The 17109-nt window shown below is 38.3% G+C and overlaps 1 protein-coding gene across 2 annotated transcripts in view; it reads right to left on the reverse strand.

Annotated features, from left to right (window-relative positions):
• glcci1a (glucocorticoid induced 1a) overlaps positions 1-16656 on the reverse strand; it is a 294096-nt gene extending 277440 nt beyond the window's left edge. Inside the window, exon 1 of one of the 2 annotated variants that reach the window (XM_028817035.2) lies at positions 15909-16656. In XM_028817035.2, the coding sequence (XP_028672868.1) occupies positions 15909-16293 (385 nt within the window). In that variant the 5' untranslated portion in view covers positions 16294-16656. The remainder of the gene's footprint in view (positions 1-15908) is intronic. The other variant, XM_028817034.2, reaches the window with a different exon arrangement.
• Positions 16657-17109: the final 453 nt, after the last annotated feature.

Below are 17109 nucleotides of genomic sequence, written 5' to 3' on the forward strand. Positions count from 1 at the left end.
AGGGGTGGGGGGAGTGATCTTGCGGTCTTATATGCATGTTATCATCCTGATGACACTTGGAACAACCACCAGAGGGCGAACTGGAGGTGACTGCCAGCATTCTGTATGTTTGAGCACCACCGCGCCCCTGTTGCTTCTGAAATTAAATAGAGTTGGCTGGATCTGAGATGATAACATACATACAAGACCGCAAGACAAGCACATTAGTGAGTCTTCATTGGGCAACGCTAGAAATTTCAGATAGTTTTCAATAAATCAAACGGTACAATGTACAAATTTATGTTACTGAAATAACAATGACATAGTTATTAAGGATATTAAACTATAAGTAATGAACTGCCCAGCAACAACAACTATATAAGGTTTGGAAAAATAAATAATTTGTATGCATATTTTCACTTTCTTCTAATAAAGCATTCTGGGGTCATTTTTACCATTACTTTTTTGGGGTAAAGCACTCTTTGTTAGTTCACCACGCATAATATTGGCCCAGACCCATATATTAAACCATTTGTACTGTACAAGCACTTCAGAGAATCCCTAATAACATATTAACATGTCTCCATCTGTATCCTGCTTGTAAGCTATGTTCAGTTTTATCTGTTATTGCTGCACTACTTCTGTGATCAATGGGCTTATGGTTGAAAACGATCTACTACCTTTTGTTTAGCTTTGCAAAAGTAAATAAAACGGTGTCTCAAGAATTAATATTTTCTCATCTAATCTTATTAAGAAAATGAGTGTTAGAAAGTGTCTAAAACTTGAAGGTTTAAGCCAGGGAAGTGTCTGAGAATCTAGGTAAGATTCAGGCATGTCAAAGGTTATAAAGGATCTCATGAAAATGCAGGCTGCAGCCTGAAGAAAGAAAACTGTGAGGGTGAATAGCCTAAACATCTTGCTGGAGGTTGTATGATAAAGAAACAATACATCATGGAGGTGAACTTTTGAACCAGAGTTTCATTAACTATTTGATTTCCTGACCAGTAGCCCTGAAAATGAACTGACACAAAGAGAAAAGACTAGAGAGCAAATAACAGCAAGGAAAATCAGAATGATCCTTTGACTTGCTCAAGCAGATATGCCTGAAATCATCCAGCATGGACTCTAGACTAGACATGGCTGCCTGTGCTTCAGAAAGAGACACAACACTTAAGTTTGGCCATATCATTCAAAGATGTTTATGAAATTACTTAACTGTACAACGAAGATCAACTGAAAATCTCACTTGATCTGATGGAGGAAAAGGGACTGAAAGGAAAAAATGTACTGTATCAAAACGCCTTTAAAAATATGTGACGCTCTCTACTGAACTAACTGAACTGTAACATATCTTAGCACTACCTTATGACAGCTAACAAAAAAAAAATAAAAGTGATCAAATGTATTGGCGGAAACCCAGTGCATTCAAAACATGAACATCTTGACAGCATTCACTTTGGAAAGTAAAGCATTCTATTCACCCAACAATAATGTGGATTTGTGTACCAATTCTATAATCTGACATTAAACTAAATGTGTTTCCACCACTGAAAACACCTTTTGCCTGAACAGAAAAAAAAATCACAAGTTGAAGCAAAATTTGATTGGTAGAAAAATGTTAAACTACTAAGGCAGGTAGAGTTATACCGAATGCTAAAGGACATCTGAATATTGTTGCCCCTGCAGTCAGCAGATTAATCAAGTATCCATGAAATGAGGTGGGTTGAGATATTTTGGATTAGAGGTCCGCTATTAGTTAATCTACAACACCTGTTGTGTTGAGATGTTGTGAACTATCATCGCTATGTCATGCATTCACATGACCCAAAATATTAGGAGTGTTCCAAAGGCAAATTGTACACCAGCTCATTATTGTTGGTGTACCCAATGAAACGGCCATATAATATATTCCCATTTATAAAATTATATCATTAGAAAACCTCAGAATCTTTCACTTTGTTAAACTGTGTTTACCTCGATGTTTAAATATTATCAGTACCTTGTGATGTAAATAATCCAAAAATCTATTTTCCACAATTTCATCATTGAACCCATTTAAATTAATGCAATATGGGCACTTTAATATTTTCAAAGATTTTAAATCTCAGGTATAAACTAAAATCATAGTTTTTTTTATTTATGTATTACCTAACAATCATATCTCAATTAATCCTGCAAATTTATTGAACAAATTTTCTAAAGACTAAACTACTACTTTTTTCTGTCCTCCCTGGCCATCGGACCTTACTTTTATTCTATGTTAATTAGTATTGCATAATTTTATTTTTATATTTTTTCTTTTTTTCTTTCTTCATCCTGTAAAGCACTTTGAGCTACAATATTTGTTTGAAAACGCACCATATAAATAAATGTTGTTGTTGTAATATTGTTGCACACTCACGCTCTATAAATGAAAAGATGCCTCCAGCAAAATTGACAAAAGGTGAATATAAAATAACTTAAAAGTATGATCTACACTTTACTAGGATGATCGGGTTTGTGAAACTTAGTTTCCAAAGCATAATCACAAACTCCTCAGAACAAATATGCAGTATAGGATAGGATGATACTTTCTACAGAATCCTTCATGTACATACAAATGACAGTAATGCATACAATGAAACACTTTAGTGGAATTAATTGAAGATTTTAGAACCTCCTATAAAGTAAAAGAAGTCAAAGTGGTTTATTATCTGCAGTATTTCCTTCCCAGGGAAATCACATGCAATATCTCAAGAGGAGGCAGGGACAGACGACTCAAAGAGGAAGTGTGATACTGCATCTCGAAAAGCATTAAACAGAACAAAACTGTATTACTGAAAAGGCAGACTAAGTACAGATGTTAATGTTAAAGAGAGATTCTGAGCTCATGCTCAACTGCAGCCAGTTCAAAGAACTGCTTGTGATGCAGCTTCAGTTTACTTTTCACATATTTGTTGGCTATTTAACTAAATGTAAAGAAAGATTTTCACAAGTACAGTTGTGTAAGCATTGCAAAAAAGAAAATGCTAAGTATTACTTTCTGAAAAAGAAACAAAACCCAATGAACTGTAGTTACTGACTCAAGGGAAGTAAAACTTCATGCACCAAACTCTATGATTAATTCTAGTCTTATTTTTTATTTTTATAAAAGGTCCAAAGGTTATTAATCAATACATTACAGAAAAGAAGCCTATCAAAAAGGATGGTATTTTGCTAACACCCGTGATAATGTTTGAATTTTTTTATTCATGGATTAATCAGATCTGTTGCTAATTAGGGCTGTTTTTAAAACTGAGATTAGGATTGGTGCCTATATCTACAGTATCACCCACGAATAATGGAACAGTTGGTAAAAAAAATGCAAAATAAGATGTGAAAGTCTTTATTTTGTTTTTCCTCTTGCTCTTTCACTATATATATTGTAATATGTGGCCGGCCTTTCATCCTGGCCAATACCCCCAGGCCACCAGGTGGAACCCTCCCTGAAGCATGGAGGTGCCTCAAATGCCAGCTGGGAATCCTGGACAAAGTAGTTTTTATCCCCAGCCCTGTTGAATACCTTGGGGCCCGCTATAAGACGCTGCAGGGAGGAATAAAGACTATTTGCCTTACGCCCCAGAAGTATGTCCGAGTCACATGGACAAGGGGAACGATGTGCTTCCGGGGTGAAGAAAGAAGGATTTTTTTCTGACCCGGAACTGTTCCAGGTCACATGGACAGAGAGGGCGAAAACACTTTCGGGTCAAGGACTATAAAAAGGACTATGAGAGACCAGAGCGTTGAGCTGAGCTGGGTGGAAGGGTGGCAACGCGTCTGGGAGTGTGGAGGATTGTGATTAGTGTATTGATTATTGATTTATTATATGAGTATTGTGGAGTGTAGGTGCTTTGTGCACTTTAATATTGTCCGAATAAATAATTATTGGACTTTTACCTGGTGTTTGAAGAGTGGTCAGAGGGTTCAAGGAGTCGAGAGGACCTCATACTGTCACAATATATAGTAACAAAAGGTGCCTGACCCGACACAGACAGACACGGGAGGCACACTGATAAAACAAATAAATGTTTTATTTCTATTTCTTCGCATGTAGGCAACATCTTCCCCGTTCCCACAGGCACAACACAGTCCCACAAACACAGCAGCAAACTTAATTCTCTTTCTCTTCTTCTTTCTCCACCACTCCTCTCCGGCAAGCTTTGTCTCCAACCTCCTGACTCTGGCTCCCGAGTGATGGCTGCTGGCTCCTTTTATAAGGCATCCAGAAGTGCTCCAGGTGCATGATTGCCCATTTCCTGCTGCACTTCCGGGTGTGGGGGCTCAGCAGCTCCTGCTGCAGCACCCCCTGGTGGTGCCTGTGGATCCCAACAGGGCTGCACCAAACTCCAACTGCCATGAAGCCCTGCGGGAGTCCGAGGCACCGTTGCTAGATGGGTTGCCATCTAGAGTCCCAGGGGAGATATTGGGTAGCCCATGCTTGCTCCCCCGGAACATATACTGAAGGGGCGTCCCGACCAGGCAAGGGCCCTGTCCATCCGCCACACAATATATTTCTTAAATTTAATTCAACTGAAATAATTGCAAAGAAAAGGAAATTCTAATCATAAAATATTTTCCTCAAATATGTGGGTGCTGCAATTATTTCCACAGGTCTGAGTTTTCTCCTGTAATGCTTAATGAGGTTGGAGAATAAAGAGATCTGAGACTATTCTTCCATACAGAATCTTTCAGGGTGCTTCAAATTTCAATGTCCAAGCTGTTCACACTCATCACTCATCCATCCATTATCAAATCTACTTAATCTAGGTCAGCACTGGGTGCAAGGTAGGACCCAGCTCTGGATGTGGCATTAGTCCATTGCAAGGTATACTCACAGTCTCTCAGAATTAGTCAATACAAAGAATTAATACACAAGTATTTTAATCCATTGCAAGACATACGGTATTTATTTACAAATCCACAGTTGTACAACCATGTTACAATCATCATTAAATTTAATATACAAATCTTTGGAAAAAAGCCAATGCAGACTATGGTAGAACATTCAATCTCCACACTAGATAGGGATTTGCATTAAGGATACTGGAGATACAAGGCAGCAGCACTAACCACTGTGTCACTATACTCCTCACCTATAACACTTCATGTATTCTTTTACCACAGCCTAATCCAACAGCAACAACAGATAATTAGGGTATGAAGCGACAGAATATTATAAACTATAAACATAAGCAATAAAAAACTACAACACTAACTATAATCAATTCCTGCCTTACAAAACAATTCTTCTCAGTGCAACTGTAATTTTACAGTGGTCTTAAAACTGTTATTTTAAATGTCAGCAATCTTATATCATTTACACTATACCAGGGAAAACTGTAAAAGAAGCTAGACAGTTATTTTTGTCTACAAATTGAAAAACAGCATCCTCACTTTTCTTTTGTTTACAAAATGATCACTTAAAATGGCCGAAGCGGCATATATTAAAGAATAAGACACAGCAAGGTTACATCTTCCACCCCCATTTCTGTCTTGAATGAATCATCAAAGAGGAACCTTCTCATAATAATGGCAGCTGTTTTCAAATTTAGTTTCCACACAGAGGGCCATCTTACACAGTATCACTGCCAAATCCGTCTTTTTTAACAACACTTGAAGAGTGATACACTAGAAAACACTATTCAAGTGTAATGCATTCATTAGCAGTGCATGGTGTTTATTTTAACACTGGGTGTGTGGCATACTGGTTTCACAGCTACTATATAAAAATGTCCTTTTGACAAAGCAAGCTTGTAATAGTTTGCTATTAATAGCAAGATAATGAACATTTTCTTTAAAGGCAGATTATACCAGGCCCTGGGAGAATAAAATCAACATACATTTGGTTAAGAACCTGTTAAAAAGATACCAAAGTATTGCTTTTAATAATGAACTTAAGTCCATCACACCGTTTTCTGAACTCATTTATCCTGGTCAAGGTCGTGAAGAACCTAAGCCTAATCTGGCAGCTGCAGGCATGTGGCCCGCCCAAGATGGGACACCAGTCCAAAGCAGGGCACACACAAATTCATCCACACCCACTCTCAGGCTGTGGAAACATACTCATGCCAATGTGAACAGAAATTTTGAAATGGGTACATAGATCTAGAAGTGACTAATACTGGAATGGAAGAGAATTAAACATTTATAACATAATTATGTGGATTTTTTTGTACATTAAGAAGTGATTGATATTGAAGTAGAAATTAATTGTACATCTTATAACATGACTAGCCATCTTACCTATCAAAGGCTGGCAGCAGAATACTTTTTAAAAATATTTGATATCTTTTGACCTGTGTGTACCTCATCCCAAGCCAAGTCTGCTTTGCACTTTCACTTAATTTTTCATTTGTGTCACCAATTCAAACTGACCTATCAGATTGCTCCAAAGGACCGGACACACACATAGATCATAGCATTTTATTATATAGCTGATTATGTGCAATTTTCTACACATTCAAACTTAATTTAATTTTCTGAAAAGACCATGATAAGAATGTTGTATATTCTTAATTTGTAAAATCAGGTACTCCTTGTTCCTAAATTCAGTACAGACGAAGTTCTTAAATGGTGGCCCTTTTCTTTTCATTCTATATGCATTATGCATTTCATTATACTAAGAAAGTTGTTCACAATCCTTGGCATACAAAATTATAGCATGATTTCCGACACCTGCATGAGTTTTCCGCTCTAATCCCTAAAACGTGTATTAAGTTGTCAGGCAACTTTACATTGTTTTTTGGTACGTATGTCCTGAAATGGTATGGCATTCTGTCCAGAGCCAGTTCTTGTCTACCATCCAGAGCAGTGTGGACAGACCCAGTCTGCATCAGAAAATATATGGAATTACAGCATAAGGGATAATGTTTCTTAAAACCAGTCTCTTTTTCTACTCTACAATATGCGCCTACACTCTGCAGTGTATGTAATCATGTACTCAAGCAACAATTTAACACTAGTTGGCATTATAATACATCCAGTCTGTGCTCAACCCTCTCTAGCCGAGAAAGCAGATGTATCACTGTAACCTGTATGTATGCGGTTTGGTTTTAGTTTTGCTCCAATTTGTTGCTTTGCCTTAATTAAAACCAATTCCATGGACCTGAAAAAAACAGGTCATAAAATCCTTAATAGACTTCCTGGAATCATAGGTTATATCATTAGCCAAGTGAAGTTCATATGATTATTACAGTTATGAACGCTTGTGTGAGGCTGACAGAAACCTAAATGGATATGTGGTTCGCAGAAAAACAAAAACTATCCCAGAAGTAGCCCAAAAAGGAAAAGCACTAACTGATAATAATCAAAAGTAGATGTGAGTGAAGAAGTTGTCTAATTAATCCTTTAAATGGCTTGTAATTACATGATACAGTTACATTTACAACAGCAAGTTTCATTTCTTAATTTAAACTGACTTTGATAAGATCTCACAAAGCCTCTTTAATTTGCAGTTAATATAAAACATACTACCAATAAAATTCAATTCGCTCAAAGTTTCTGTGACGGGTAACCCAGCCAGACATGGATGTCATGAGGCTGAAGAAGAATAGGGTTGTTCTGTATTTTAAAGGACAAACTCTTACTTTTGATTGATGAGTTAGTTCCAAACAGAAGTGTGGATAAACGGCAACTACCAAAGTACAGTATACACCATCTGTTTAAATGTTCAGTTGAAAGTATTTATGTTGGCACCCTAGGGAGACAGACATAATGTGGGACTGACAGAAGGCCAAGGGAATTTCCCCATGCTAAACTGTGGTATCGAAGGCTTCCTGCTTGACCCCTTAGTTTTAAAGAAGAATATACAAGTGCAGGGATGTCGGAATCCAACAGGTGTGATGTCTTTTAAGTTTTAGGAAGCGTGTTTGTGAAAATAACCTCTGACTTTATTTTAAGGGATACTCCCTGCTGAGGGTCCATTGAGATTTTAGTTGGAATGTAAGTTAGGCCAAGGGCCTGAAAATGTGCAAGAGGTAAGTTGATTTGTAAACTGGCCTGTTACTTTAGATATTTAAATGTATTTATTTGTCTGCTGATGTTATCCAAGGAGACTTTCAACATTTGAGATGCAACTGGCTGCATTTCTTTTTGATTTTCCAATTGATGCACAGGGCACACATTATGAGAAGTGGGATTTGAACCCACAACAAATGCTTCAACCTCCACACGATAGTTAGGAGTCAGATCATATACAGCTTGTCCCAAAAGTAAGTAAGTGTATGTCTATTTAAGTAAAAACAGTTTTCCACCTAAACTGCCAATCCCTTGCATATTTTCTTCTTATTAAGCTGTTATATCTAATAACATTTATAAATGGCCTTACTAATATCCATTGCAAATGGAATAATCTGTTTAAGCAGTAATAGACTGTAGACTGGGAATGCATTGAACATAACTAATTCAAGAAAGGCTGCTGGGGCTCCTTTATACCAACAGCAATATGTCTACATAACGCATCACTTAATTTTCTTACTTTATAGTCATCTGGTGTGTGTTCAGACCAAAGTGTGTATGCATATATTTATTTATTTTTTATACATTTTACTATCGCTTTTTTATTTACTTACTTATCTAACTATTTATGTATACATTTATTTAAAGAACCTCAGTAAAACAAAAAAAATAGTTGGGAAGTTCTATCTATCTGTCTATTTATCTATGTATCTATATGTCTTTATTTAAAGAAATTTTCTTGAAGGAGAACAAAAGACCTGCTGCTGTAACAGATGACACATACCAAAGGCAAGCGGGAAAAATGCACAACACACAGTAGGAATGACTTGTTTTACATTCAATATGTCCACAAGACATACCTCAAAAATGACCAACACACCCAACTTGTCAATCTGGTAACACTGGTTTGGAAAGTGTGTGTCCCTTGCTTTGAAAACAGCACAACTGAGCAAGGAGAAGTGGATACCTTAATTATGTAAAAGACAAGCCATAATAAACTAAATGCAACAGGACAAGATATGCAAAACCAAACAAGTGAATGTTTATTTCCTTCTTATTAATCATTCCAGAGAAACATCCATCCATCCATTATCCAACCTGCTATATCCTAACTACAGGGTCACGGGGCTCTGCTCGAGCCAATCCCAGCCAACACAGGGCGCAAGGCAGGAAACAAACCCCGGGCAGGGCACCAGCCCACCACAGTCCAGAGAAACAAATAAACACATATGTGATAATGTATCATGCTGTTACACCCTTGAATATATTCTGTTTAGTCTTTGTGTTGTGCTTGCTGTATCACTTCAGTTTTTCCATGGGGAATATTTAAAAGGAACTATATAATACAGAAAGAGAGAGAAAAATCACAAAAAAAGTGAAGTGGGATCTGCAAACTGGTATACCCCACCCACTCTTAAAATTCTTATCACTTCTTAGGCCAATCTAGCATTATCAGGATGCTATTATGACCATTCAGAAATAAGCAATATTTTCCATAACTGCGATACATACAGCACCTTTTTTCCTCTTTCTTTGGCATGTTTGAAATATTAATAGTAAGTGCACTTTCACAAATAAACATAATCTTCCAAGAAATTATTTAAAGTGCTTCTTAAACTACGGATTATTACATAGAGTAATTAATAAATGAATACTCATTTGCTTATTAAAGGAACTTCTTAACAGAAAAGAAGCAGGTGCAGGCTCTTATAAAAAAAAAAAGATAGAGGGAGAAGCACCCACTCTAAATTTAAACTATGTAGATTATGCATTTACAAAACACAATGCTGTACTATTAATCAAAGTGTAATATATTCACAATTAGACTTGCATAAATGTGTTTGGCCGTAGTGCTTTCTATACTTTTTCTGGCGGTTGGAATTTACAATGCACTGTATATCCAGCCTTAAGATCAAATCAAACACATTAACAAATAGAAGATTTTTAATTAAAAATAAGCTGAAACATGGCAATCGTCAAAAAAGATAGACTCCAAGGATTAGCTGTACCAGTACAAATTTACGATGGAGAAATGTTCACTAGCTCTAGAATTATTCTGGGGCGGACATTCACAAAAAAAAAAATGATTTCTTAAAACATAAAATGCATTCAAACCATGCAGATGTTATTGGAAAAAGCTATTGATAACCAATCTTTTTAGCATTTTTCCATCCTCTTTTCAGCCACAACCCTTGAAAATGTTTAAACTCCTCCACTTGGTGCAGTTGACCCCCTTTCAGCTGTACAGGGCAAACCGCTTCTTTCTATGACAAGATCATCACCTGCCTTGCACCACATGCCGCCAGAACAGTTCCTGCTCCATGTAACCCTGTATGCTGGCCTGCAGTGCTTTACAGAGGTGTAGCATACTGTATCTATTAAGCTTACTCGATGAGCTACACAGTTCTGAAGATAGTCAAGCACAACAAAATCCTCTCCATAGTAAATAATAATCATCACGGCACAGTAACAAGACACTAAAGTGTACTTACGTCTTGTGTACAGAAGCACAGGAGAAGATCTATTAACTGAGAGCTGCTGCTATGCAAATCTCTTACAGAAAACAGATAATTAATGGCAACCAGACAGCACTGCCAATTTATGAGTTAGCAAATAAATATGCTCAGCAATGTAAATATTCCCTTTAATCATTATCAACAATGTGTTACAACAACCCTATTACTACCTTTTCCATTAGTATAAAAATAATACACTGGAAACATTGCTAGATTCATCTAATACTGCAAGGCTATAAAGTGCTTTGTAAAGAACTTTATTACAAAGCTCTCTGTGAAAGCCTTTGTGCAAAATTAAGAAGACTGTAATAAACGTATTGACTTCTCTTGCTATACAACAAACTGACAGCAATTAGAGAAGTCTTAAACAGCTTACCATTAACGACTATATGATAGTAACCCTCTGGGAAAACCTCATCCATGCACTGAACCATTGGCTAATAACAAGTCACCAGAGAGAACGAGGCAGAGTCAGGGATTAATTCACAGTATAGCTATTAATAAATAGATTATAATGAAAACTAAAAAAAAAAGTATTCAATACAACTGTATGACAAAGGTCACCCCCAATTGTAAAATGAAAATTTCAAGCAAAATACTTAATAGCATGCACTTTTTATGGTGTTCACTCTCTCACGTTAAAGGCTGGCACCAATATTTCTGCCTGCATTTTGCTAAATACAAAAACTAAGCACCCTGCCTGAAATATCTCTCGATGGCTTATTGAATCGAATACATTTTATTACTTTCATCTGTATAACTCCAGTAACACAATTAGTATTATGTAAATTGCAGAGAGGGACAATATGAAAACCAGTACTAATTTCACAATTCAGTTCCTACATATAAACAGGGATACAAACAGGGAGCAAGAAAAACTGACGAGACAAAAAAAATTAAAATACTGTATGATTCTTGAAATATTTGAGATGCTTGTTTTTTTTTTTACAAGATTTAGTAAGGCTTCATTACAAGGCGCTATAGAAATAAAATGTATCATTATTATCACTATAATTATTATTATTAAAATATGTGATCCACTAGTCTGATCAAAAAAAAGCCATGATTTTCAATATAGAACATGCCGTACCATACAGTATGTACTTCAGAAGAAGTTATCCATCTGAAGCTAATCATGACCAGGCCCGGTCAGTACTTAGATGGGAGACCATCAAGGAAAAACTTGGCTAGCTACTGGAAGAGGTGTTGGTGTGGCCAGCAGGAGGCGTTTACCCTGTGGTCTGAATGTGGCTCCCAATGCCCCAGTGCAGTGACGGGGACATGGTGTTGTAAAAACGGCACAATCCTTCGGCTGAGACGTAGAACTGAGGTCCTGACTCGCAGAGGTCATAAAAGATCCCTGGGCATCCTTCATAAAGTGCAGGGTGTATCCCTATGTCCCAGCTAAATTGCCCTCCATGATCTAGTCATTCTAGCCCCTAATCATCCCCTGTCTGTAACTGGCTATCTCCCTCTCACCACTTCACCATCTAATAGCTAATGTGTGGTGAGCACACTGGCACAAAAATGGCTACCGTTGCATCATCCAGGTGGATACTTCGTGGTGGAAGTGGCTCCCTACTCACTATAAAAAGTGCTATTAGTAATGAGAAAAGTGCTTTATACATTTAAACAATTTTTATTATCAAAAGAACTTCTGAGCCTCTTTAGACAATCATAGGATTCAAGACCTTGTACCAAACCGCAGACCACTGCAGAGTAACACAAGTCAACATTATTATGTGTTAACAGTGTGAGTGGCCATTTCACTAACGGAGAAAGAAAAAAAAATTGTGTTCACCAGGATCAACAAGGTGTCAGTGTTAACCTTTGCAGCTCTCAGTAGTTATCCAGTGATACTAATACATTTACACAGCAAAAAAACATAAACCAATGAGATTATGTAACATGAAGTCTAGTTAGGGGCTCAAAACCAAAGCACATCTGTGTGGGTGGCTTTGTATTGCCAACAACTTGAGGAAATTGCTGGAAACAGACTAAACAACTTAAAAATGGCCAGTTGTTGGTTGGCTATACTATACATATAAAAAGAAACAACAGGACATTCCCCCCAAATATACACATTTATGCACACATACAAGAAGTATTAGCCAAAATGGCTCCATGTTCATTTGTACTTAGCCACAATGACATGATTTAATGATAAATGGGAGACTCTTAAACAGTGTTTTTCTGCTACTTAGCAGTTGTTTAAAATTAGGACCCGAGTGTTTACAGCTATTCTGTCACTGATGGCAATGGACAACATACATAAACACAAACACATATCAGTCCGTCCATTTTCTGTTCATTATCAGGTTTGATTATTTTGGCAGCACTGGTCACATCTCAAAGACAAAGTCTTGTTTGGGTGTCAGTCCTTCACAAAGCACACTTTCACACAACCCAAAAACATGAGGCTAGATCGGAATTATAAATTAAAAAATCGTGCATTTCTTTAGGAATGATGGGAAAACTTAAAAGTTCCCATAAAAAAACCCCCCACTATGCATCAACATGGAGAGAACATGTAACTCCATACAGATGTAAGTGCATTTTTGGACATAGGCCAGTAACAGAAGATTCCCTGTATTTAAAAAAATAAATTCACGTGACTGATGCTTCAAAAAGTGAAATAAAAAGAGGGAGATTCTACATAATATCAGTCAGTCATTTTCTAATATGCCTAACCTGAACAGGGTTGCGTGGGTCTGTGGGAGCCTTTCCCAGCTAACATAGGGTGCAAGGCTGGACAGGGCACCAGTCCACTGCAGGGCGAACACACACACACCCCAGCCACACACTAGGGCCAATTTAGCATCACCAATGTACCTAACCTGCAAGTCTTTGGACTGTGGAAGGAAACCGGAGCAACCGGAAGAGAACACTAGTCTCCTTAATTCAAGGCAGCAGCTCTACCACTGCACCAGCCTCAACATAAGATTAATAGATACAATAACTCAATGACACCTACAGAAATCCCCTTGCCAACTAACCCAGAGGTGGGAATCATACACAAATAAATGAATGAAATAATAAGAATGGTGGTGCAGTGGTTAGTGCAGCTACCCCACAGCTCGGAGACGGTGCTTGAGTCTCAGTCAGGTCACTGTCTGTGAGGAACATGCATGTCCATACTTCTCACATTTGACTGATGCAAATTTCCACTGATTCTAGACTAAACCTATGTTAGTGATAAGGGTATATAAGTGGGTGTGCCTTGAGATACATCTGCACCCAGGGATTAGTACCTGTCCATATTGATGAAATAGGCTTTGCCTCCCCACCACCATAAAACCGGATTGAATAGGTTCAGCTGTGTGGACAATTTGTGGATGGCAGAATTTTGTAGCCAAATATCCCTTAAGATAGGAACAAAATGCTGCCAGTCACCAACTTGTCATGGCTGTCTGAGCAGAGATCATTACAATATAATTTATATTATATGTTAACAGTATAATGGGCCACTTTTCACTGGGGGAAACACATTCTGCTCACATGTTATCGCCACTTTCCTCCAAACAAGCCTTTACAGTGTGGGGCCATTGTGCAGCTTAAATCATTGAAGGCAATCATCAGAAGGTATCAAACAACCCAAAATGTTAAAGTAACTATATGGCTAGTCAGGATATAGTGAATGATAGATACAATATATATATATATATATATATATATATATATATATATATATATATATATATATATATATTTCAATGAATGCTTTAAACTGGTGGTATTGTAAAGTCAGAGTGGTAAAGCAATCAATACCAGCCTCCATCTCATGTTGCATAAGGGTTGTGTAGGGGCAAATATTTACCAAAACCACAACTTAAATAATATGTTTTAACCATACCAGATTTATAGAAATTCAAGGTCCAAGAGCACCTCTGCACACACTTGTCTATATTACAAAATTCCTGACAATCGAACTTGAAGTACCAACTTCTATTACTCTACAGAAAAAATCCTTAACTTCTTCATATAAAATTTTAAAATGTAAGTACAGTAACACTTTTGTGTGATCAAATCTACTGTTTTTTTTTTTTCTTCTTCTTCTATCTGGTGGAACAAAGGTCTTGTGGCCTAATGGCAATGTTGCTGGGCTGGAGACCACATGATTACAAGTTCAAGTCCAACCGCTACTGACCCACTGTGTGATCCTGAGAATGGCCGTTAAACCAAAACTGACTGGAAAACAAAACTGCTTAAAAATGGAAGACAAAAGAAAGTGTTTTGGAAGGCGAATATGCTGAAATAAAACTTTGGTAGATACTAAGGTTTTCACTTGAAACATACTGAAATCTTCTTGAAACCAAGTGGCTTTACTATCTTTCCATTTTTCAAACCAACATATTATAAGTCAGAAAACAAAGAAAAAACCCAGTTGCAAACAGCTCCATAAAAATACAGTAAAATAAATGCAAAACCATTACAGCTTACTGTTTTGTGAAAAGAATAAACTAAAATCTATCTAGTGCTAATTTTATTCTCGAGAGTATTTGTGTGCATGGGTGGTGTGGTGTTGTTGTGCCTGGTGTAGCTGTCACACAGCACTTGAAACCCAGTTCTGTTTAACTTCGGGATGCAATCTGTGTTAGCAAGTCCAATGACAGGTAAAGTTGAGTGGTAAATCAGCATTGGCCCAGAGTGACAGAGTGTGTCACAAGGTGAGCTGGCATATCTACCTGGGTTTATGTTTGCTATAAAATGCTTAAACCACCAGTTATGCCAACTAAAACAAGGGAATTCAAAAAAACGGATGGATGACTCGTCTACATGTTTGCACTGTATATAATGATATTTATATATACAGATAATAATCACCTATCCAATTGGATGAGTCTAATATGACAAATGCATAAATAACTCAAAAACCTTTTCCAATAAATAAACCAAAGTAGAAAATGACTGACTGACTATATCAGCCTCACTTTCAAAAGGTATCAACAGTTACTGTACAAGGGGATTTCTGAATTGAAGAAGAAAATACATCTCGGTCAGGACGCTTGGAAATAAATTCTTCAGAGGACAGCAATGCTGTTTAACTGGTGAATTGGGAGGGTCTTTCATTTTGCTTACATTCTCTTTATGGGTCCCACTCCTAAACATCTGGACAGAAGAGATTTAAGATTTTCAGCTGTGAAACCTATCTTTCGTTTACTGTGGCCATTGTGTCAGCGCTCATCTTAATATCTTTAAAAGGCCGATAATAAAAAGTAGGGATTAACTGCAGCCGTTTTCATACCGTGTAACAGGCGTTAATCACGGCAGTATCCAACACATTTTCTACCAAATGAAAGCCCTCAACACTTGTTATTTATGACATGAAGGTCATCTGCTGGCCGCGTAGATCGGACACTTTTTTCGCTGCCTGCTCGTAGGGTCCGCACTTGCCAATCCACAACACGGAGGCCCCGCGCTCCATCTCGTGCTCTTTACCTCTACAGATCGGAGAGCTCGGACTCCGTCTCTCAGGTGAGCTCCTGCTGTCTGGAGATCGCCTCTGTCTACCGATCAGCTTCTGGTCCGCCACGCCGCTACCCCCAGGGCTCGACAGTGCTTGTGTCGGGCTGGGCGGGCTTGAGCACCGTGATGAGGTCGGTCCAGTGTTGCTCCCCACTGAGAATGAAGAAGGAGATCGGGTCGGGCTCTGTTGGTTGCTGCGTAGAAGCTGATAGGGAACTGTAGCGCGGATGGGCTGCAGCAGCCGGCTGCTGTTACTGCTGCTGCTGCTGCTGCTGTTGGCTGCGGTGGGGGAACCTGCATTGCTGCGTCTCATTCTCTGCTGCTGGTGGTGGGATGAGTTTGAAGTTGATGCGGACATTGTCGTTACGGTTCAGTGCACTTCAGTCCGGTACGTGAATTAGGGCCGTGCGATGTCCAGCGATGACGTGCAATTAGCATTTAACTTCCTTTGGGTACTGTTAATGTAAATTGTAGTGACAGAGCCTGCTCCCCTCTGTTTTACATTCATAAAATAAAGTGATTTCCTTAGCATTTGCAATGCAGCTTCCGGTTATTTAAAGATCTCTCCGGTAAGCCCATGAAAACAGTCGCCGTTCTAAAAAAAACGTCATAAAGCAAAATAACTTCACTTCAAAATGACGTGCATTCATCCACGGCCGTCTTCAATTACCCCAACCGGCTTTGCCTTCTTCCTTCCCTGTCCTTACTCCAAATGACAGCTGTAACGGCGTAGCTAGTCGCTGCCACACAGGGGCAGGTACAACCAGTCGCAGCGCTTGTCTCATTGGCACGTGTGAAACGACGTGTGCACAGCCATAGGCCAGAAGCGAGACACGGGCACGGATTTTGTCCAATGGATTCACTGAGGTTTCTTACAGGCGGACCAGACGCATCTTGGAGCGCCTTATTGGTGGAGAAGGGGTAATGCGGTCTAAGCACGGTGCGGCGCTGTGCCTGGGAAGAACGCGTAGGCAAGCGCGTTTATTCCGGGGAAAGAGAGCCGTCTGCTTATTGGCCGGGTTGTGCTGAGTGATACGTCGGTGATTTAATATCGGAAGTTGTTTACTTCACAGCAATTTTTGAAGGTTTTTCCAGTCTTCCAGAATCATTGAGAGGTTGTATTTTTTGTGTTTTCCCCGTCTGTTTTCGCGACCGCATCTATCATGACAGCGTT

Source organism: Erpetoichthys calabaricus, chromosome 13 (assembly GCF_900747795.2).
Source record: "Erpetoichthys calabaricus chromosome 13, fErpCal1.3, whole genome shotgun sequence".
Taxonomy (NCBI): domain Eukaryota; kingdom Metazoa; phylum Chordata; class Cladistia; order Polypteriformes; family Polypteridae; genus Erpetoichthys; species Erpetoichthys calabaricus.